The 24299-nt window shown below is 46.7% G+C and overlaps 1 protein-coding gene and 1 long non-coding RNA gene across 5 annotated transcripts in view; one reads left to right on the top strand and one right to left on the bottom strand.

Annotated features, from left to right (window-relative positions):
* Nucleotides 1-21521, bottom strand: part of LPAR3 (lysophosphatidic acid receptor 3) — a 28837-nt gene extending 7316 nt beyond the window's left edge. Inside the window, exons 1-3 of one of the 3 annotated variants that reach the window (XM_077278273.1) lie at nucleotides 21342-21521; nucleotides 15144-15217; nucleotides 12162-12916 (exon numbers count right to left, since the gene is read on the bottom strand). In XM_077278273.1, the coding sequence (XP_077134388.1) occupies nucleotides 12162-12897 (736 nt within the window). In that variant the 5' untranslated portion in view covers nucleotides 12898-12916; nucleotides 15144-15217; nucleotides 21342-21521. Of the gene's footprint in view, nucleotides 1-12161; nucleotides 12917-14736; nucleotides 14948-15143; nucleotides 15218-21341 lie in introns of those variants that run through there. The other 2 variants (XM_077278272.1, XM_077278274.1) reach the window with 2 other exon arrangements.
* The window catches only part of LOC143787731 (uncharacterized), a 105335-nt gene that overhangs the window by 75981 nt on the left and 5055 nt on the right, over nucleotides 1-24299 (top strand). The window lies entirely within an intron of this gene.

Here is a 24299-nt window from a genome sequence, read left to right as displayed (position 1 = left end):
GAAGCATGGAGGAGGAGGTGTGATGGTGTGCGGGAGCTTTGCTGGTGACACTGTTGGGGATTTATTCAAAATTGAAGGCATACTGAACCAGCATGGCTCCCACAGCATCTTGCAGCGGCATGCTATTCCATCCGGTTTGTGTTTAGTTGGACTATCATTTATTTTTCAACAGGACAATGACCCCAAACACACCTCCAGGCTGTGTAAGGGCTATGTGACCAAGAAGGAGAGTGATGGGGTGCTACGCCAGATGACCTGGCCTCCACAGTCACCAGACCTGAACCCAATCGAGGTGGTTAAAGGGGATGTCTGAGACCAGAACAAGGGCCTGTTATAGGGTTGGGGGAAACCTCTTCATTACTCAAGACCCCAAAGGATAATGATATTAAGGCCTCATTCAGGCATTCATATCATCAGTGTTTAGTCCTTGTGTCCGTTTTTACCTTCTTGTCTGCCAAAAGAAAAACAATTCTCCTCGCCATTACAGTCTTAATAACGGTCAGCGCGTGGATGGCGTCCGTGTGCTGCCCGTGATGTTCATAGACCTGTATGGGTAATTGTGATCCATGACTCGGATCAATAACGGACATGTATCCATGAATTTTGTCTAGATATGATCTGCAAAAAGAACATGGACCTGTACCGGGCTGGTGCCTTATCTGTGAATAAACAAAACCCTCCTTACAAGACGCCGCACTGGGAGCTGTCATGGACCCCGCACCTCTGCGGCCCTTCACATGACAGGACGGGCCTGTGCTCACCACATGTAAACAATGAAGGTCTCCATTGCAGATCTAGAATTAAGGGATGGAAAGTAAATTGGAAAGTTGTTTACTCTGCATTGATAACCCTTCGATGCCAATAACAGAGTGGCGGCGGCCCTCCATCTGGACAACCTTCTCTATATACAGCACTAGCCTCTATGGACACCGTGTGGGGAGGGTAATATTAAGGACTGAATGTGTGCAGTGGGGCTGACGCTGGCAGTTAATGATCCCCTCTGTGCCCCCCCAGAAATTCCACTAAATATGTAACTGAAGCAGATTCAAGAAGACTGTCCATAAGTACATCTGCTATTGTTGTCCATAGCAACCAATCACAGCATAGCTTTCATTTCTCAACAGCACGATACAAAATGAAAGCTGCGCAGTGATTGGTTGCTATGGGCCGTGGAGACAGGTTTCCGTTCAGACAGATCCATAAATCCACCATAAGTTGTTGTATTCTGTCGCGCATTTCTTAGGTTCTGTAAAGCAGTGCGGCCATCCTGTCAAGGAAAACGGCTGTCACAGGAAATCAAACACAGAGGGGTGTCTATCTCACAGGGACTCGCTGTACATCAGTTTCTGGCACTGCTAGGCCACAGAAATATGGCTGCCACTAAAGACTGTGACCCAGAAATCCTGAACCTAAAATTGCTCTGGTTTAGCATTTATGCAAGAGCACAAGAATTTCATATATCAATGGAGTCTGGAATATTTTGGCTACATAGACAACTTCAGATGAAGCTTTGATAGCTGCCATATTGGTCATCAGTGAACATATCAGTTTATACCCTCTAATCTCTCCTTCAAGTCACATATCCAAGCCCTTTCCACGTCCTGCCGACTTCAACTCAAAAATATCTCCCGGATCCGTACATTCCTAAATCAAGAATCTGCAAAAACCCTTCTGCACGCCCTCATCATCTCCCGCCTTGACTACTGCAACATCCTGCTCTGTGGCTTCCCCTCTAACACTCTCGCACCCCTCTAATCTATTCTAAACTCTGCTGCCCGACTAATCCACCTGTCCCCCCGCTATTCCCCAGCCTCTCCCCTCTGTCAATCCCTGCACTGGCTCCCTATTGCCCAGAGACTCCAGTACAAAACCCTAACCATGATGTACAAAGCCATCCACAACCTGTCTCCTCCATACATCTGTGACCTCGTATCCCGGTACTTACCTACACGCAACCTCCGATCCTCACAAGATCTCCTTCTCTACTCCCCTCTTATCTCCTCTTCCCACATACAAGATTTCTCCCACTTATCCCCCTAATCTAGATCTCTGTAACCCAACATATCAGACTATATCCTACCGTGGAAACCTTCAAAAAGAACCTGAAGACCTACCTCTTCCAACAAGTCTACAACCTGCAGTAACCACTGATATACCAAACTGCTGCACGACCAACTCTACCCTCACCTACTGTATCCTCACCCATCCCTTGTAGATTGTGAGCCCTCGCGGGCAGGGTCCTCTATCCTCACCCATCCCTTGTAGATTGTGAGCCCTCGCGGGCAGGGTCCTCTCTCCTCACCCATCCCTTGTAGATTGTGAGCCCTCGCGGGCAGGGTCCTCTATCCTCACCCATCCCTTGTAGATTGTGAGCCCTCGCGGGCAGGGTCCTCTATCCTCACCCATCCCTTGTAGATTGTGAGCCCTCGCGGGCAGGGTCCTCTCTCCTCACCCATCCTTTGTAGATTGTGAGCCCTCGCGGGCAGGGTCCTCTCTCCTCACCCATCCCTTGTAGATTGTGAGCCCTCGCGGGCAGGGTCCTCTCTCCTCACCCATCCCTTGTAGATTGTGAGCCCTCGCGGGCAGGGTCCTATCTCCTCACCCATCCCTTGTAGATTGTGAGCCCTCGCGGGCAGGGTCCTCTATCCTCACCCATCCCTTGTAGATTGTGAGCCCTCACGGGCAGGGTCCTCTCTCCTCACCCATCCCTTGTAGATTGTGAGCCCTCGCGGGCAGGGTCCTCTATCCTCACCCATCCCTTGTAGATTGTGAGCCCTCGTGGGCAGGGTCCTCTCTCCTCACCCATCCTTTGTAGATTGTGAGCCCTCGCGGGCAGGGTCCTCTCTCCTCACCCATCCCTTGTAGATTGTGAGCCCTCGCGGGCAGGGTCCTCTATCCTCACCCATCCCTTGTAGATTGTGAGCCCTCGCGGGCAGGGTCCTCTCTCCTCACCCATCCTTTGTAGATTGTGAGCCCTCGCGGGCAGGGTCCTCTCTCCTCACCCATCCCTTGTAGATTGTGAGCCCTCGCGGGCAGGGTCCTCTATCCTCACCCATCCCTTGTAGATTGTGAGCCCTTGCGGGCAGGGTCCTCTCTCCTCACCCATCCCTTGTAGATTGTGAGCCCTCGCGGGCAGGGTCCTCTATCCTCACCCATCCCTTGTAGATTGTGAGCCCTCGTGGGCAGGGTCCTCTCTCCTCACCCATCCTTTGTAGATTGTGAGCCCTCACGGGCAGGGTCCTCTCTCCTCACCCATCCCTTGTAGATTGTGAGCCCTCGCGGGCAGGGTCCTCTATCCTCACCCATCCCTTGTAGATTGTGAGCCCTCGCGGGCAGGGTCCTCTCTCCTCCTATACTGGTCATTTACTTATATTGTATAAGACTACTGTACTTATTTTTATTATGTACGTATACCCATCCTCACATGTAAAGCTCCATTGAAAAAATGGCGCTATAATAATAATAAATAATAATACCCTATGAACAAGCGACTGAACTCCTACCTCTTCCCATATGGGGTGCAGCCAAAATACGAGCTTTATTGACTAATTTAGCATCATACATGGCTAACACCTGAAACCTTTCCCATACTATATTCTGCACTTAGGCCATGAATATCTAACCGCAGGGGTCCGATTCCTGACACCGCTGACAATCAGCTAAATTACGGGACCACGGCACTCATACGTTGTGATCGGTACTGCGGTGTCATCCCATTCATGTGGGTTGTACTGAGATGCAGGCCCGGCACAACCAATAATGGATCGGAGAAGGAGCAGGACTTTGGAGCGGGCTCAGGAGCAGAGATGACAGCACAAGGGGCAGATGCCAGCCTTATTATACAGCTAGCATCTGCCTCTTACAGCAGAGATCGGTGCGCCCCCTGATCGCAGCGGTTAACCTCTTAAATTCTGCCGTCAATCACTGATAGTGGCATTAAAGTGCCGCAATCCATTCCAGACATCAGTTCAGGCGCCCACCAGCCCCCCATGAAGCAACCTGAGAGCCAATGGTTTGCTGTGATAGCCAGGGATCCGCTGATGGCCCCCATGACGGTCATGTGATCTCTCCTGTGACATCCAGCCTGTGGCATCATAGCAGATTGTTATTCCAATGATCACAGGTTCAAGTCTCCTAAGGAGACTAACAAATAAACTAAAAAGAAAAATAAAGTTTTAAAAATATAACAAAATCTAAATATTTGATCAATCACGTTTTCCCCAGTTAACAATAAATATAAAAATGATACGTATTAAGCTAATAATATGCTGTAAGGAAGCAAGAATATCAAAACCCAAGAGTTGCTTGTTTTTTTTTTGACGCAACAACAGTTAAAAATGCAATAAGAAGCGATCAAAACATAGTATGTACCCCAAAATTGTAGAAATAGAAATACCAACTGGCTATGCAAAAAAACCCTCATGCGGCTCCATTGATGGTAATACAAAACAGTTTTGGGTCTTAGAAAATGGCAACAAAAGCTAAAACTTCTTTTAACAAAATTTTGATTTTTTTAAAGCCAATAAAATAGTAGAAAAAAATACTATACATTTGGTATCTCTCATCTCTTTAATTGTACCGAACTGGAGAATAAACCCAAAAAACAATAGCAGAATTATTTCTTTTTTTCATAATTTCACCTGGATTTTTGTTGTTGCGATTTTCCCTTACTTTATATGGCGAAATGAATGAAGTCACTGCAAAAAAAACCCTCATGTGGCTATGTTGGCGCAAAAATAAAAAAGTTATGGCTATTTGAAGATGGAGAGGAAAAAAATGAAAGCATAAAAATGAAAATTGGCTGCATACTTAAAGTGTCGACATGATCTGGCAAAGTGATTCTCCAGGGCAGCACGATTACAGCGACACCAAGCTTAAGGGTTTGTATATATAATGTGTGGTCAAAAAAAATTCTACAACTTGTAAAAAAAATATATGGTTTGTGTCGCCATTTTCTGAGATACATAACATTTTTAGTCTTCTGTAGATAGAGCTTGGTTTGGTTTGGCTTTTTAGTGTGTCGAGCTATAGTTTTTAATACTTGGACACATACGTTTTGATCGCTTTTAATTGCATTTTTTTAGGTAGTGCAGCAACTGAGAAATATTTTTATTTCTCAGACAATGGAATAAATATTTAGATATTTTATTAGTTTTGTCAATTATGCACGCAGCAATACCAATTATACCATGAACTTGTCACAAAGGCGTCATCGGCAGCGTCTAAGAGTTTAAACTGTTCCAATCGGAGCTAGTACTGATGACATCAGTGACTCTCGGGTGCCAGCTATGTAAGTGTGCTCCATACAGACATCTGCCGTACATGTGCGCCAGATGTCACTATGTAAGTGTGCTCCATACAGACATCCGCCATACCTCCGCCGTACATGTGCTCCAGATGTCACTATGTAAGTGTGCTCCATACAGACATCCGCCGTACCTCCGCTGTACATGTGCGCCAGATGTCACTATGTAAGTGTGCTCCATACAGACATCCGCCATACCTCCACCGTACATGTGCTCCAGATGTCACTATGTAAGTGTGCTCCATACAGACATCCGCCGTACCTCCGCTGTACATGTGCGCCAGATGTCACTATGTAAGTGTGCTCCATACAGACATCCGCCGTACCTCCGCCGTACATGTGCTCCAGATGTCACTATGTAAGTGTGCTCCATACAGACATCCGCCATACCTCCGCCGTACATGTGCTCCAGATGTCACTATGTAAGTGTGCTCCATACAGACACCGCCGTACCTCCGCTGTACATGTGCGCCAGATGTCACTATGTAAGTGTGCTCCATACAGACATCCGCCGTACCTCCACCGTACATGTGCGCCAAATGTCACTATGTAAGTGTGCTCCATACAGACATCCGCCGTACCTCCACCGTACATGTGCGCCAGATGTCACTATGTAAGTGTGCTCCATACAGACATCCGCCATACCTCCACCGTACATGTGCGCCAGATGTCACTATGTATGTGTGCTCCATACAGACATCCGCCGTACCTCCGCCGTACATGTGCTCCAGATGTCACGATGTAAGTGTGCTCCATACAGACATCTGCCATACCTCCGCCGTACATGTGCGCCAGATGTCACTATGTAAGTGTGCTCCATACAGACATCCGCCGTACCTCCGCCGTACATGTGCTCCAGCTGTCACGATGTAAGTGTGCTCCATACAGACATCTGCCATACCTCCGCTGTACATGTGCGCCAGATGTCACTATGTAAGTGTGCTCCATACAGACATCCGCCATACCTCCACCGTACATGTGCGCCAGATGTCACTATGTATGTGTGCTCCATACAGACATCCGCCGTACCTCCGCCGTACATGTGCTCCAGATGTCACGATGTAAGTGTGCTCCATACAGACATCCACCATACCTCCACCGTACATGTGCGCCAGATGTCACTATGTAAGTGTGCTCCATACAGACATCTGCCATACCTCCGCCGTACATGTGTGCCAGATGTCACTATGTAAGTGTGCTCCATACAGACATCTGCCATACCTCCGCCGTACATGTGTGCCAGATATCACTATGTAAGTGTGCTCCATACAGACATCCACCGTACCTCCGCCGTACATGTGCACCAGATGTCACGATGTAAGTGTGCTCCATACAGACATCCACCGTACCTCCGCCGTACATGTGCACCAGATGTCACTATGTAAGTGTGCTCCATACAGACATCTGCCGTACATGTGCTCCAGATGTCACTATGTAAGTGTGCTCCATACAGACACCGCCGTACCTCCACCATACATGTGCGCCAGATGTCACTATGTAAGTGTGCTCCATACAGACATCCGCCGTACCTCCACCGTACATGTGCGCCAGATGTCACTATGTAAGTGTGCTCCATACAGACATCTGCCGTACCTCCACCGTACATGTGCGCCAGATGTCACTATGTAAGTGTGCTCCATACAGACATCCACCGTACCTCCGCCGTACATGTGCTCCAGATGTCACTATGCAAGTGTGCTCCATACAGACATCTGCCGTACATGTGCTCCAGATGTCACTATGTAAGTGTGCTCCATACAGACATCCGCCGTACCTCCACCGTACATGTGCGCCAGATGTCACTATGTAAGTGTGCTCCATACAGACATCCGCCGTACCTCCGCCGTAAATGTGTGCCAGATGTCACTATGTAAGTGTGCTCCATACAGACACCGCCGTACCTCCGCCGTACATGTGCTCCAGATGTCACTATGTAAGTGTGCTCCATACAGACATCCGCTGTACCTCCACCGTACATGTGTGCCAGATGTCACTATGTAAGTGTGCTCCATACAGACATCCGCCGTACATGTGCGCCAGAAGTCACTATGTAAGTGTGCTCCATACAGACATCCGCCGTACCTCCGCCGTACATGTGCTCCAGATGTCACTATGCAAGTGTGCTCCATACAGACATCTGCCGTACATGTGCTCCAGATGTCACTATGTAAGTGTGCTCCATACAGACATCCGCCGTACCTCCACTGTACATGTGCTCCAGAAGTCACTATGTAAGTGTGCTCCATACAGACATCCGCTGTACCTCCACTGTACATGTGCTCCAGAAGTCACTATGTAAGTGTGCTCCATACAGACATCCGCCGTACCTCCGCCGTACATGTGCTCCAGATGTCATTATGTAAGTGTGCTCCATACAGACATCCGCCATACCTCCGCCGTACATGTGCGCCAGATGTCATTATGTAAGTGTGCTCCATACAGACATCCACCGTACCTCCACCGTACATGTGTGCCAGATGTCACTATGTAAGTGTGCTCCATACAGACATCTGCCGTACCTCCTCCGTACATGTGCACCAGATGTCACTATGTAAGTGTGCTCCATACAGACATCCACCGTACCTCCACCGTACATGTGCGCCAGATGTCACTATGTAAGTGTGCTCCATACAGACATCCGCCGTACATGTGCTCCAGATGTCACTATGCAAGTGTGCTCCATACAGACATCCGCCGTACCTCCACCGTACATGTGCGCCAGATGTCACTATGCAAGTGTGCTCCACACAGACATCCGCCATACCTCCACCGTACATGTGCGCCAGATGTCACTATGTAAGTGTGCTCCATACAGACACCCGCCATACCTCCACCGTACATGTGCGCCAGATGTCACTATGTAAGTGTGCTCCATACAGACATCCGCCGTACATCCACCGTACATGTGCGCCAGATGTCACTATGTAAGTGTGCTCCATACAGACATCCGCCGTACCTCCACCGTACATGTGCTCCAGAAGTCACTATGTAAGTGTGCTCCATGCAGACATCCGCTGTACCTCCACCAGACATGTGCGCCAGATGTCAATGTGTAAGTGTGCTCCATACAGACATCCACCGTACATGTGCGCCAGATGTCACTATGTATGTGTGCTCCATACAGACATCGGCCATACCTCCACCGTACATGTGCTCCAGAAGTCACTATGTAAGTGTGCTCCATACAGACATCCGCCGTACCTCCACCGTACATGTGCTCCAGAAGTCACTATGTAAGTGTGCTCCATGCAGACATCCGCCGTACCTCCACCGTACATGTGCGCCAGATGTCACTATGTAAGTGTGCTCCATACAGACATCCGCCGTACATGTGCCATGTGCGCCAGGTGTCACTATGTAAGTGTGCTCCATACAGACATACGCCATACCTCCACCGTACATGTGCGCCAGATGTCACTATGTAAGTGTGCTCCATACAGACATCCGCCGTACCTCCACCGTACATGTGCGCCAGATGTCACTATGTAAGTGTGCTCCATACAGATATCCACCATACCTCCGCCGTACATGTGCGCCAGATATCACTATGTAAGTGTGCTCCATACAGACATCCGCCGTACCTCCACCGTACATGTGTGCCAGATGTCACTATGTAAGTGTGCTCCATACAGACATCCGCCATACCTCCACCGTACATGTGTGCCAGATGTCACTATGTAAGTGTGCTCCATACAGACATCCGCCGTACCTCCGCCATACATGTGCGCCAGATGTCACTATGTAAGTGTGCTCCATACAGACACCGCCGTACCTCCGCTGTACATGTGCGCCAGATGTCACTATGTAAGTGTGCTCCATACAGACATCCGCCGTACCTCCGCCATACATGTGCGCCAGATGTCACTATGTAAGTGTGCTCCATACAGACATCCGCCGTACCTCCGCCATACATGTGCTCCAGATGTCACTATGTAAGTGTGCTCCATACAGACATCCGCCGTACCTCCGCCATACATGTGCGCCAGATGTCACTATGTAAGTGTGCTCCATACAGACATCCGCCGTACCTCCGCCGTACATGTGCTCCAGAAGTCACTATGTAAGTGTGCTCCATACAGACATCCGCCGTACCTCCGCTGTACATGTGCGCCAGATGTCACTATGTAAGTGTACTCCATACAGACATCCGCCGTACCTCCGCCGTACATGTGCGCCAGATATCACTATGTAAGTGTGCTCCATACAGACATCCGCCGTACCTCCGCCGTACGTGTGCTCCAGATGTCACTATGTAAGTGTGCTCCATACAGACATCCGCCGTACCTCCGCCGTACATGTGCTCCAGATGTCACTATGTAAGTGTGCTCCATACAGACATCCGCCGTACATGTGCTCCAGATGTCACTATGTAAGTGTGCTCCATACAGACATCCGCCGTACCTCCACCGTACATGTGCGCCAGATGTCACTATGTAAGTGTGCTCCATACAGACATCCGCCATACCTCCGCCGTACATGTGCGCCAGATGTCACTATGTAAGTGTGCTCCATACAGACATCCGCCGTACCTCCGCCGTACATGTGCGCCAGATATCACTATGTAAGTGTGCTCCATACAGACATCCGCCGTACCTCCGCCGTACATGTGCTCCAGATGTCACTATGTAAGTGTGCTCCATACAGACATCCGCCGTACCTCCGCTGTACATGTGCTCCAGATGTCACTATGTAAGTGTGCTCCATACAGACATCCGCCGTACCTCCACAGTACATGTGCGCCAGATGTCACTATGTAAGTGTGCTCCATACAGACATCTGCCATACCTCCGCCGTACATGTGTGCCAGATGTCACTATGTAAGTGTGCTCCATACAGACATCCGCCGTACCTCCACCGTACATGTGCGCCAGATGTCACTATGTAAGTGTGCTCCATACAGACATCCGCCATACCTCCACCGTACATGTGCGCCAGATGTCACTATGTAAGTGTGCTCCATACAGACATCCGCCGTACCTCCGCCGTACATGTGCACCAGATGTCACTATGTAAGTGTGCTCCATACAGACATCCGCCGTACCTCCGCCGTACATGTGCGCCAGATATCACTATGTAAGTGTGCTCCATACAGACATCCGCCGTACCTCCGCCGTACATGTGCTCCAGATGTCACTATGTAAGTGTGCTCCATACAGACATCCGCCGTACCTCCACAGTACATGTGCGCCAGATGTCACTATGTAAGTGTGCTCCATACAGACATCTGCCATACCTCCGCCGTACATGTGTGCCAGATGTCACTATGTAAGTGTGCTCCATACAGACATCCGCCGTACCTCCACAGTACATGTGCGCCAGATGTCACTATGTAAGTGCGCTCCATACAGACATCTGCCGTACCTCCACCGTACATGTGCGCCAGATGTCACTATGTAAGTGTGCTCCATACAGACATCCGCCGTACCTCCGCCGTACATGTGCTCCAGATGTCACTATGTAAGTGTGCTCCATACAGACATCTGCCATACCTCCGCCGTACATGTGCGCCAGATGTCACTATGTAAGTGTGCTCCATACAGACATCCGCCGTACCTCCGCCGTACATGTGCGCCAGATATCACTATGTAAGTGTGCTCCATACAGACATCCGCCGTACCTCCGCCGTACATGTGCTCCAGATGTCACTATGTAAGTGTGCTCAATACAGACATCCGCCGTACCTCCGCCGTACATGTGCTCCAGATGTCACTATGTAAGTGTGCTCCATACAGACATCCGCCGTACCTCCACAGTACATGTGCGCCAGATGTCACTATGTAAGTGTGCTCCATACAGACATCCGCCATACCTCCGCCGTACATGTGTGCCAGATGTCACTATGTAAGTGTGCTCCATACAGACATCCGCCATACCTCCCCCGTATATGTGCTCCAGATGTCACTATGTAAGTGTGCTCCATACAGATATCTGCCATACCTCCGCCGTACATGTGCTCCAGATGTCACTATGTAAGTGTGCTCCATACAGACATCCGCCATACCTCCACCGTACATGTGCGCCAGATGTCACTATGTAAGTGTGCTCCATACAGACATCCGCCGTACCTCCACCGTACATGTGCGCCAGATATCACTATGTAAGTGTGCTCCATACAGACATCCGCCGTACCTCCGCCGTACATGTGCTCCAGATGTCACTATGTAAGTGTGCTCAATACAGACATCCGCCGTACCTCCGCCGTACATGTGCTCCAGATGTCACTATGTAAGTGTGCTCCATACAGACATCCGCCGTACCTCCACAGTACATGTGCGCCAGATGTCACTATGTAAGTGTGCTCCATACAGACATCCGCCATACCTCCACCGTACATGTGCGCCAGATGTCACTATGTAAGTGTGCTCCATACAGACATCCGCCGTACCTCCACTGTACATGTGCGCCAGATGTCACTATGTAAGTGTGCTCCATACAGACATCCGCCGTACCTCCGCCGTACATGTGCTCCAGATGTCACTATGGGGTTAATATTATAGCCCCCCCTATAGATGCACAATAATCTTTATTTTCTGAACTTAGTAGCATTAGAAACTCTGCCAATGCTGGCACGCCTGCACGTGTCTTGTGATATTGGGAATGCAGGTAGTTGGAATAACATGAATATTAAGGAAAACATACAGGGCTAAGCTTTGATTACATGCAGAAGACATGATGACTTGGTTCTTAGTCCTAGTGGAAAAGCAGCAAGGAGAATGTACAGTGCCCCATGTTTGTGTGCCTTCTCCAGACAGCATGGTTTACGTCAATGAGATTCCTCTAAAGTCACCCAATTCTGTAAGTGCCCCCTTAATATGGAGATACTAGATTAAGAGCTGAAGCCTGGGACCAGTCTTACCTAACACAGTCATGACAGTCTTCATCAACTTTACTGGGGTCCGCCGTCGACTTATGGAGCCAGTGGTGTGGGGAGAGAGCACGTTGGTCTTGTATTGTACATACGTGTAGATCCTTAGATAGGCCACCACCATGATTAGAAAAACAGCCAGGTTGGAAACCGTCCAAAAAGTGAGGTAGCTCCGACTGTAGATGGGAGCAAGAGAGGAGCATGTGGTTATGTCACAGATGCAATTCCAGCCTAAGGTGGGGACAGCACCCATAAAAATGGCCACACCCCAGATGAGCAGAATGAGACAGGTCACTCTCCGCTTGGTCAGATTGCTGTGAATTCTCATCCGGACTATTGAGATATGTCTCTCCACAGCAATGACCAGGAGGTTGGCCAACGAGGCCGACATGCTCGTGTCCAGGAGGCCTTGGCGCAGGAACCATTTGTGCACGGTCAGAGTTTTCGACACTGGCCCCGTATGGAACATCAGGTAGACATAGGCGATCCCCGAGAACAAGTCGGCAGCCGCTAAATTGGCCAGCAGGTAGTAGAAGGGATAGTGGAATCTCTTATTCTTGACCACTGCCGCAATGACCAACATGTTGGAGATGAAGATGAACAGACAGCAGCAAGCCCCGAAACAGAACAGCAGAATCAGCTTGGTCCCGGTCCAGTCGTCCTCTGTCTGCGAATTGCTCTGATTGTAGAAAAAGTCCATCCGTTTATCGTAGTGACAAGTGTTCATCCTGAAAGGGGCCCGCGTCCTGGAGGTGAGAGAAGGAGATCATCGTCACATGGACAAAAGGACACCAAACTCCATCATGTGAGGGACCCTGCTCTTATCTTACATTGTCATTATCAGACCATGATAAAAAATCTAAGCAAAAATCTCCTGAAATCCTCTGTGCTGTAATTGTCAGGTAATCTGATTGCTTCACTGCCTTGGCTATAGTTTGCAGTATGACCAATGAGACATCTGCTTAACCATCGCATGCTTTTGAGAGCTTAGTCCCCCGACACCACAAATTCTGGGTACGATAACTGGGTATCCACCTTTGGTGCCAAATTTTTACTTATTTATTTATAAAAACCTTAAATGTGAGTGTTTGGGGCTACAAACCATTATTGCCAGAAAAGTGTTGTTCTCACATTTTTCAGCTGAGTTTTTTTCCTGCAAGTGTCTGCACCAAAATACACAATAACAATTTACTTTGAATCTTGCATTCTTTACTGCATTTTTGTTGTTTTTTTGGTGCAGATTTAACAGTTTTAAATGGATTTTTTGTGCGCAGAAACGCCTAGGCCCCGTCACCATTATCGAATGCTCTTAATTACCATCTTTAGCATTGGCGCCTTCTTCTCTATTCCCTTTTTTTACATTGCTGTCTTCTTTTTTAAGTCTTTTTGTAATTATTTTTATTTTACAACTTCACTTATACAGATGTTTTAAACAGATTCAGTAAATGCAACTTTTACCAAATGTCGCATTTTGTTGGTGCGTCTCCCTCCAGTTTCTGACGGGGTTTTTCATTTGGAGCCTTTTTAGACAAACATGCGACTTTTTAAATGAATGGTTAAAATGATGGTTAAAGACAAAAATAAAGAGCGTTTTTAGTTTGCGCCAAAGTCATGAACTGTGTGCGCTGCTTTAAAGAATTTGACAAAAATGTATCAGCGAATACAACAAGAAAAATTACTTCAATAAATCACAAATAGTGGATCTGGGCTTTAGACTCAATACAACTGCAGTTTCCATGTGTTTCTTCAGGCTTCCCATAAAAGCCAACGGAAAAAAACACACCAAGAAAAGCACAGATCAACAGCAACTCTAGATGCACGGTGAGAACTAGTTTTCATGAAATCACATGCACTTTATTAAACTGTGAAATGCAGGAGATTTTCTGCAAAAAAAACAAAACTGAACAATACAGAATTAGGAACTAGAACTAGGAAAGAACTTGTCCTGAATGTCTGAGAAATGCCCCTATGCCACATCAGACACCAGGGTCAGAAAAGGCCCATGCTAGCTGGGGGCCCTGGTACAGGTTTTATACTGGGGCCCAGGGACTTTGTGACACCTCGGACATTATTGTAAGTTCTATTCATGCCAAATAGTGAAATATTCCTTTGTTTTAAAGGGGACAAATCTTTCAATATGTCTAGTTTAGGAATGTCAGCACCCTCTCTATCCAGGGTCTTTCTCTCCGGTGCGTCGGGCGAACTGTATGACCAGCCAGAGCATCCAGAGCTGATCACAATGGGCGCTGCTCGTTCTGGTGAGACTTCCCCTTTAATCGGAGAGTTCTCTCTAGTCTAACTATCATCCATTTGTCCCGCTCACGTTCCACTATTTCTTGGGTATTGATGATAAACCCCTTTAAGTACTGTTATTTCCCAGATTTGTGCCCTCTGCCCCCAATGTTGGTACAAGCTGCGACCGCTGGGTCCTGTTGGTTATATTTGCAGATGGCGCAGTATTATCATGCATGGTGCCATCTAGTCTGAAGCTCATTACTTCCATTAGAATCATATTATAATGTTTTACAATTAAACAATGAACATTAATGAGACGTCTAAGAATCACCTTGTGGGTTACATTAGAGGAAGAGAAATCCCCAGCCATTTGCTCCATCTTACTGTAAAATAAGTAAAAGTGAGGTGATGTGAGTGAATCTCACCGCCACTTATTTTCTTGCCTTTTCCATTAGGGTAGATATAGACAGTGGCTTAACTACATTAACTGCTGTGACATCCACGTCCTCACCAGTTCTCATGTCTCTGCGCTGCTGTCCTATTCCCAGCTTTACACTGCAGCTCTGCTCTCCCACAGTCATTCATCATCCATCTACATATGTAATTGAAAAGTAAATCTAGAATAGAGTGACAAAAAAAACAGCAAACACTGCCATCCGCAACTTTCGATGCCTATATTAGCCGATCACCAGGGTAACTTCATTATAAAAATGGGTATTAAGATAAGAGATAATTTACCTTTGCTTGTGTTATTGCAGCTAAGCAGAAGGCGAAGGTTGCATTTACCCAAGAAGATAATGCGGTCTAAAGAGCTTAAAGAGGGTGAAAATGAGAGAGATAACATTAAATGCTCATATAGTACATGAAAGTTCTTGTTATCCTTTGAATTTGCTTTTTAAAGATCAGGATCAATGAGAAATGCTATGATATTGACCTTCTTGATCCTTCTGTCCACTGTAAAGTGCTTATAAAATCGATTTTAACAAACCTTTAAAAAAAAGAATGATAATCCAACAGTGACAGTTTTCTAAGAACACATGGAAGTAAATCACCAAATGGTGATGTACGTTTTATGAGAACATAAGGATGTAAACACCAAATGCAGAGCTAAGTTCTGTGAGAACACAAGGATGTAAACTACCAAACGCAGAGCTAAGTTTTGTGAGAACGCAAGGATGTAAAGCACCAAACGCAGAGCTAAGTTCTGGGAGAACACAAGGATGTAAAGCACCAAACACAGAGCTAAGTTCTGTGACTACACAAGGATGTAAACCACCAAATACAGAGCTAAGTTCTGTGAGAACACAAGGATGTAAAGCACCAAACACAGAGCTAAGTTCTGTGAGAACACAAGGATGTAAAGCACCAGACGCAGTGCTAAGTTCTGTGAGTACACAAGGATGTAAACCACCCAATACAGAGCTAAGTTCTGTGAGTACACAAGGATGTAAAGCACCAAACACAGAGCTAAGTTCTGTGAGAACACAAGGATGTAAAGCACCAAACACAGAGCTAAGTTCTGTGAGAACACAAGGATGTAAACCACCAGACACAGAGCTAAGTTCTGTGAGTACACAAGGATGTACAGTTAGGTCCATATATATTTGGACAGAGACAACATTTTTCTAATTTTGGTTATAGACATTACCACAATGAATTTTAAACAAAACAATTCAGATGCAGTTGAAGTTCAGACTTTCAGCTTTCATTTGAGGGTATCCACAATAAAATTGGATGAAGGGTTTAGGAGTTTCAGCTCCTTAATATGTGCGACCCTGTTTTCAAAGGGACCAAAAGTAATTGGACAATTGACTCCAAGGCTATTTCATGGACAGGTGTGGGCAATCCCTTCGTTATGTCATTCTCAATTAAGCAGATAAAAGGCCTGGAGGTGATTTGAGGTGTGGTGTTTGCATTTGGAAGGTTTTGCTGTGAAGTAAACATGCGGTAAAGGAGCTCTCCATGCAGGTGAAACAAGGCATCCTTAAGCTGCGAAAACAGAAAAAACCCATCTGAGAAATTGCTACAATATTAGGAGTGGCAAAATCTACAGTTTGGTACATCCTGAGAAAGAAAGAAAGCACTGGTGAACTCATCAATGCAAAAAGACCTGGGCGTCCACGGAAGACAACAGTGGTGGATGATCGCAGAATAATCTCCATGGTGAAGAGAAACCCCTTCACAACAGCCAACCAAGTGACCAACACTCTCCAGGAGGTCGGAGGATCAATATCCAAATCTACCATAAAGAGAAGACTGCATGAGAGTAACTACAGAGGGTTCACTGCACGGTGCAGCCACTCATAAGCATCAAGAAGAAAAAGGCTAAAAACATCTAAAAAAGCCAGCACAGTTCTGGAAGAACATTCTGTGGACAGATGAAACCAAGATCAACATCTACCAGAATGATGGAAAGAGAAAAGTATGGCGAAGGCTTGGTACAGCTCATGATCCAAAGCATACCACATCATCTGTAAAACACGGCGGAGGCAGTGTGATGGCTTGGGCATGCATGGCTGCCAGTGGCACTGGGTCACTAGTGTTTATGGATGATGTGACACAGGAATGAATTCTGAGGTCTTCAGAGCCGCCATACTATGTGCTCAGATCCAACCAAATGCAGCCAAACTGATTGGTCGTCGTTTCATACTACAGATGGACAATGACCCAAAACATAAAGCCAAAGCAACCCAGGAGTTTATTAAAGCAAAGAAGTGGAATATTCCTGAATGGCCAAGTCAGTCACCTGATCTCAACCCAATTGAGCAGCATTTCACTTGTTATAGACTAAACTTCAGACAGAAAGGCCACAACCAGCAACTGAAAACCACCGCAGTGAAGGCCGAGCATCAAAAAGGAGGAAACACAGCGTCTGGTGATGTCCATGAGTTCAAGACTTCAGGCCGTCATTGCCAGCCAAGGGTTTTCAACCAAGTACTAGAAATGAACATTTTATTTACAATTATTGAATCTGTCCAATTACTTTTGGTCCTTTTAAAAACAGGGTGGCACATGTTAAGGAGCTGAAACTCTTAAACCCTTCATCCGATTTTAATGTGGATACCCTCAAATGAAAGCTGAAAGTCTGAACTTCAACTGCATCTGAATTGTTTTGTTTAAAATTCATTGTGGTAATGTCTATAACCAAAACTAGAAAAATGTTGTCTCTGTCCAAATATATATGGACCTAACTGTAAACCACCAAATACAGAGCTAGGTTCTGTGACTACACAAGGATGTAAACCACCAAATACAGAGCTAAGTTCTGTGAGAACACAAGGATGTAAACCACCAGACACAGAGCTAAGGTCTGTGAGAACACAAGGATGTAAACCACCAGACACAGAGCTAAGTTCTGTGAGAACACAAGGATGTAAACCACCAAATACAGAGCTAAGGTCTGTGAGAACACAAGGATGTAAACCACCAGACACAGAGCTAAGTTCTGTGAGAACACAAGGATGTAAAGCACCAAACGCAGAGCTAAGTTCTGTGAGTACACAAGGATGTAGACCACCAGATGCAGAGCTAAGTTCTGTGAGAACACAAGGATGTAAACCAGGTGCTGAGATACACAGTATGAAGCGCACCGGCGCTCCCCAAAAAAGGATTAGAATGTAATACAGGTACAGCTGCTGCGCTCAGTCTGTCAGTGCTAGGAGAGGCAAACAAAATTAATAATGAAGGTCACCGCGCTACCCTATATAGAATGGGATGAAAAAAGAGAGCGCCATTTCTATATAAACCTAGAATGCAAAGGCAAAGTACATCAGTTCCTGCGTGGCCAATCTGCAATAGATAATCTGATTATCAGTCACTGCCGGACACTGACAATCCCGATCATGTACCAGAAAAAGGTAGTACAATTTGTCCCGATCACAGAAGATAGGTATAAAGGAAAGGAAAAGCCTAGATCCTAGTGCTGAGCTCTTTGAGAGTTTTCCTACTCATTCCCTTTTTTTCTAGAATCCTGAATATGATCTTATCTCCTAATATTCAATGCGGACAGAACTGTGTATGGCTGGATCCCCTCTATCAGACACCATAGTAGTTGCATGGTCTGTGTCTTTGGTATGTCTTTCTTTTCTTACAGACTATTCATACTGAACTCTAGGAATATCTTGGGGTCACACTACATCGCCATCCGTCAGCTTCAGGCTTCTCGATCCTATCAGGGACATGTAAGGAGGTGCCACTGCCAGCCAGGCTGATAATTATGTTTTCAGTTCAGTGCGCTGATGGGTGCACCGTGACACAATTCCCACAGTCTGAAGCAAGAGGCCAAAATGTGTCAAGAGTTACCTGCTCCAGTGCCAGGAATTTAGCAGGAAAAGATACAATGTGGAGGATAATAATAATGGAAAGAAACTGTGCACATTCCTGAGAAGCATAGACTGACACACACGCTGCCATATAGACTGGCACACAGGCTGCAGTATAAACTGGCACACAGGCTGCAGTATAAACTGGCACACAGGCTGCAGTATAGACTGGCACACAGGCTGCAGTATAAACTGGCACACAGACTGCAATATAGACTGGCACACAGGCTGCAGTATAGACTGGCACACAGACTGCAATATAGGCTGGCACACAGACTGCAATATAGGCTGGCACACAGACTGCCATATAGACTGGCACACAGACTGCCATATAGACTGGCACACAGGCTGCCATATAGACTGGCACACAGACTGCAATATAGGCTGGCACACAGACTGCCATATAGACTGGCACACAGACTGCAATATAGGCTGGCACACAGACTGCCATATAGACTGGCACACAGACTGCCATATAGACTGGCACACAAACTGCAATATAGACTGGCACACAGGCTGCCATATAGACTGGCACACAGGCTGCAATATAGACTGGCACACAGGCTGCCATATAGACTGGCACACAGACTGCCATATAGACTGGCACACAGGCTGCCATATAGACTGGCACACAGGCTGTAGTATAGACTGGCACACAGACTGCAATATAGACTGGCACACAGGCTGCCATATAGACTGGCACACAGGCTGTAGTATAGACTGGCACACAGACTGCAATATAGACTGGCACACAGGCTGCAGTATAGACTGGCACACAGGTTGTCATTGAAGGAAACATGAATGTGGCCAAGTACAGAGATATCCTGGATGAAAACCTCTTCCCGAGTGCTCTGGACCTCAGACTTGGCCGAAGCTTCACCTTCCAACAAGACAATGACCCTAAGCACACAGCTAAAATAACAAAGGAGTGGCTTCAGAACAACTCTGTGACCATTCCTGACTGGCCCAGCCAGAGCCCTGACCTAAACCAAATAGAACGTCTCTGGAGAGACCTGAAAATGGCCTCCACCAACGTTCACCATCCAACCTGACGGAACTGGAGAGGATCTGCAAGGAAGAATGGCCGAGGATCCCCAAATCCAGGGGTGAAAAACTTGTATCATTCCCAAGAAGACTCATGGCTGTACTAGCTCAAAAGGGGCTTCTCCTCAATACTGAGCAAAGGGTCTGAAGACTTATGACCATGTGATAGTTCAGTTTTTCTTTTTTAATAAATTTGCAAAAATTTCTACATTTCTGGGTTTTTTTTCAGCCAAGATGGGGGCAGAGTGTACATTAATGAGAAAAAATGGCTGCAATGAAACAAAGTGAAAAATGTAAAGGGGTCTGAATACTTTCTGTACCCACTGTAAAATATAACAACATAAAACTATTTATTTTTAAAATATCTTATTTGAAAAAAAAAAAAAAAAGAAACAAAAGTGGTAAGCGTGGATATAATCTGCGCTGCCGGATGACTGAAGATCCAGATGTATTTTCATACAGAAGTTTTTCAGAGTTCGTAGACTCCTTCATCAGGAGGTTCCACAAACTGATTGTATCCGCACTTACCCCTTTTGTTTCTATGGTTTGGTCGTTTGTGGATCTGCTGCAGCGGAGAATCTACATGCTATAATAATAGCTCAGTCTGGGGAGTACAATCCAACTGTATTAACCCTATTTTTCCCAGATAAGACCCTATTTGTGCTCTCTCTCCAGCACCATTTATTTGATTTGAAAAAAAAAGGCATAAAAGTAGAAAGTCAAAGCACAAACTGTAATTACCGCAGTATTTTCCTGAAATTACAATCCGGGTGCTCGGGGATAAGAGGGTCAGCACTGGACTGCTGGGGGGGAACGTTAACGGTTCCTGGGTTCGGGGCACAGAGTTCTTGCCTTGCCCCGGGTGCTGACGGCCCACGCGGAGCCTCTGGTTGGTGTCATTGTATTTCCCGCCACACGTGGGTAACCTCACATTTGTCGATGTTCCTCCTGTGACGCCTCGAGTCAGCGACTATTATCAGGAAGTGACCTGTATATAGTATATAATACCTGTATACAGCAGCAATCTACGGGGAGGACAATCCTGACATCCCAGCATTGATGGCATCTGTCACTCGCCTCCTCATATGTTTCTCATCTATATGTGATGTATTAGTCGCCCTCATAACATTCATCCATAGAAGTGGACGATTCAGGGATTCTCGAGATAATTGGTCGATTGATCAATAATTCATGCACTAGATCCCAGTGACAGATGGATCACAGCTAGATTCCCGAACCATTGGGGGGATCTGCTGCCATCTCTGCTCTTGTATCATTCCTATTTCAGCTTTTCTCGCCGTTCCACCTTCTCCTTAAAAATACCCAATAATTGATTCTCCATCCTTGAGGTCCAATGACCGTCATTCCCTAAAATGCGTGGGATGATGTTCCAGGGGCAAATATGGACGGGATTCCCGGCGATGCCCTACACTGCCAAATATTCCCAACTTAGGAGCTGGGATCACTTCCCCCTACACTGAAACAATGCAGCCATGGAAGCCTAGAGACTGAGGGCTGGCTACTAGTAGTGAGTACCCCCATGGAGTGGAGTATGGCGCCAGGTACTCACCACTGGGCTGGGGTCTGCTCAGATGCCCTGGTGGTCCCTATAGGTGTCCCGCGCAGGCAGCATCCGGGCTGTGGGGTCAGCAGCCCTGGTCATGGTGCAGATAGGATCCTGTGTGAGGAGCAGGTTACAGAACAGGGAGACTGGCTGGTTACAACTTGCAGGCAGCTTCATGCTTTCTTCTTGTCCCACCCCACGCAAAGAAGAGCATTCCGCTCCCTCCCAGATTAACTCATCATATGCTCAGCCCTATAAATTACCAGGAGCATCCATACCCTGCGCGTCCGCCGATCCCACATGCACCATGCAATCCGGTGCAGGCGACATTCAGGTCCATGGGTGGCCATACACATTCATAGGCTGGGGCTGAACTCTTGTTTGTTCAATAAATTATTATTATTATTATTTATTGTTATAGCGCCATTTATTCCATTATTCAATAAATTATTATTCAATAAATCTTTACATGTATGATCAGTTCTTATGAGCATGCATGTGTTTTCAATGGGAAGAGGGGAAAACCAGCTGCCAAACACGTCCGATGGCGGCGAACCTCCCACGAAAAGTTATTGAGACGTTGTTCCTTGAAATCTTGGAGGGGTGTTCAGTGCACGGTGTATGGGCTGCTTAATGGGTCATTCTGCAAAATATCCCCTCTATCCAAAGGATGGGGAATAACTTGCTGATCGCTTGGGGATCCTCGGGGATTTCAAGAAACGTCTCTGCAGCCACCACGAGAATGGAGTGGTGGTGCGCATGTGCGTCCTTGGCTCCATTCATTGTCTATGGGACTGAGGGAAATCGAGGAGCACTTGCAGCTCCCATATGTAATGAATGGAGTGGTGGTGCGCATGTGCCACCTTGGCTCCATTCATTGTCTATGGGACTGAGGGAAATCGAGGTGCGCTTGCAGCTCCCATATGTAATGAATGGAGTGGTGGTGCGCATGTGCCACCTTGGCTCCATTCATTGTCTATGGGACTGAGGGAAATCGAGGTGTGCTTGCAGCTCCCATATGTAATGAATGGAGTGGTGGTGTGCATGTGCCACCTTGGCTTCATTCATTGACTATGGGACTGATGGAAATCGAGGCGCACTTGCAGCTCCCATATGTAATGAATGGAGTGGTGGTGCGCATGTGCCACCTTGGCTCCATTCATTGTCTATGGGACTGATGGAAATCGAGGCGCACTTGCAGCTCCCATATGTAATGAATGGAGTGGTGGTGCGCATGTGCCACCTTGGCTCCATTCATTGTCTATGGGACTGATGGAAATCGAGGCGCACTTGCAGCTCATATATGTAATGAATGGAGTGGAGGCCACATTCAGAGCTCCGTTCTTGGGATCACTGGGGGGTCCCAGTGGTCGGACCCCAAGTAATCAGTAAGGGGGAAATAACCGTTAAGGTTCATGCACAGACCCATATCACAGCTCCGTACACAGCGCCTCTAGATATATATGGTCCCACATTGCTCTTTTTCCCGGCATGTGCCATTGGATCCTATATTGGAGCAGTCGTCCTAACACTTAGGCCTCATTCACACCTTCAGTATTTGGTCAGTATTTTACATCAGTATTTGTAAGCTAAAACCAGGATGGTGACAACACAGACATGGTGACGTGTTATTCATTTCCCCCCGTATAGAGCTGATCAGTATATACATGCCTCAGCTCTCTCCCAGAAGGAAGTGCAGCTCTGGAGCACATACTGCTGCTGGTATAAGTGGAGTTCAGTGCAGTAGGAATGTACAGGATCATCCAGAGACGCGGGAGCTCGGGATAGTCTGTAGTTCTTCAGGTAGATGAATCTTTGCGCTTGTTGTCATCGCTCTCCTCATCTTCATAAATTACAGTGGGGGTCTCACAGTGGCATAGAGGGTCCACACGACAGCCCGCTCATGTCCATTGCTCTGTATGGACGGTACAGCCTAGTGATCTATCATTCCTGCGGTACCGCTGCCGGTTTACATCCTTACATTGGGTTGTAGTTTACACACGGCGGTTTTTCTTGTGCTGCTATACCCCGTACATGACGCGGTACACTATCTCCTCTTATATACACCGCCGCCTCCATTGTAAACACTCTTGTAGCTTCTCGTCCTCCTGTTTGGTTACAATATACAGGTCCTTCTCAAAAAATTAGCATATAGTGTTAAATTTCATTATTTACCATAATGTAATGATTACAATTAAACTTTCATATATTATAGATTCATTATCCACCAACTGAAATTTGTCAGGTCTTTTATTGTTTTAATACTGATGATTTTGGCATACAACTCCTGATAACCCAAAAAACCTGTCTCAATAAATTAGCATTTATATGCTAATTTTTTGAGAAGGACCTGTATACAATCAGATATTTATCGCCATATTTACCGCTCCAAAGACTCCGCATCGCCCTCATATATCATGCTGTACACTGCTATGTTATTAGTATTATATCTGAGCTTCTCTGTACATTATTACATACGAGCTCCTCGGTAGACTATACATTATCGCAGATCTCCTTTACGTGGCTATATTATGCAGAATGGTTTTGTTACGGGGCCCCATAACTGTTGCACTACTTGATCTTTCACGATTCCCCGCCCATCATTACGTCCCTTTTACATTTTCATTTTTTTAATTAACAAACTAGTCCAAGAAAAATCGTTACAGAGTCTGAGACGACCTCAGAAATGTGGAGGGGACGATGGATGAGGCGGCAGGGAAGGATTGGGATTACTCACGCAGCAGGTCTGTACTCGCCACCAGTAAAACACGATTCTCCAGTTTCCTTTACATTTCAGATCGTGAGACCTTGTAAAGACCGAGACCTTCCACAGCTGACAGTTCGTCACAGTTGCATCTGGTGTAGGCAAACCTCTGTACAAATGTCCTAATATTTTGCTACAATGTATCAGCAGTGGTGTCCAATTTGTTTAGAAAGCAAACACTGCATACAATTGTAGCAAAC

This window comes from Ranitomeya variabilis, chromosome 8 (assembly GCF_051348905.1).
Source record: "Ranitomeya variabilis isolate aRanVar5 chromosome 8, aRanVar5.hap1, whole genome shotgun sequence".
Lineage (NCBI taxonomy): Eukaryota > Metazoa > Chordata > Amphibia > Anura > Dendrobatidae > Ranitomeya > Ranitomeya variabilis.
Note: the sequence above shows the minus strand (reverse complement) of the source record. Positions and strands in the feature narration are given on the sequence as shown.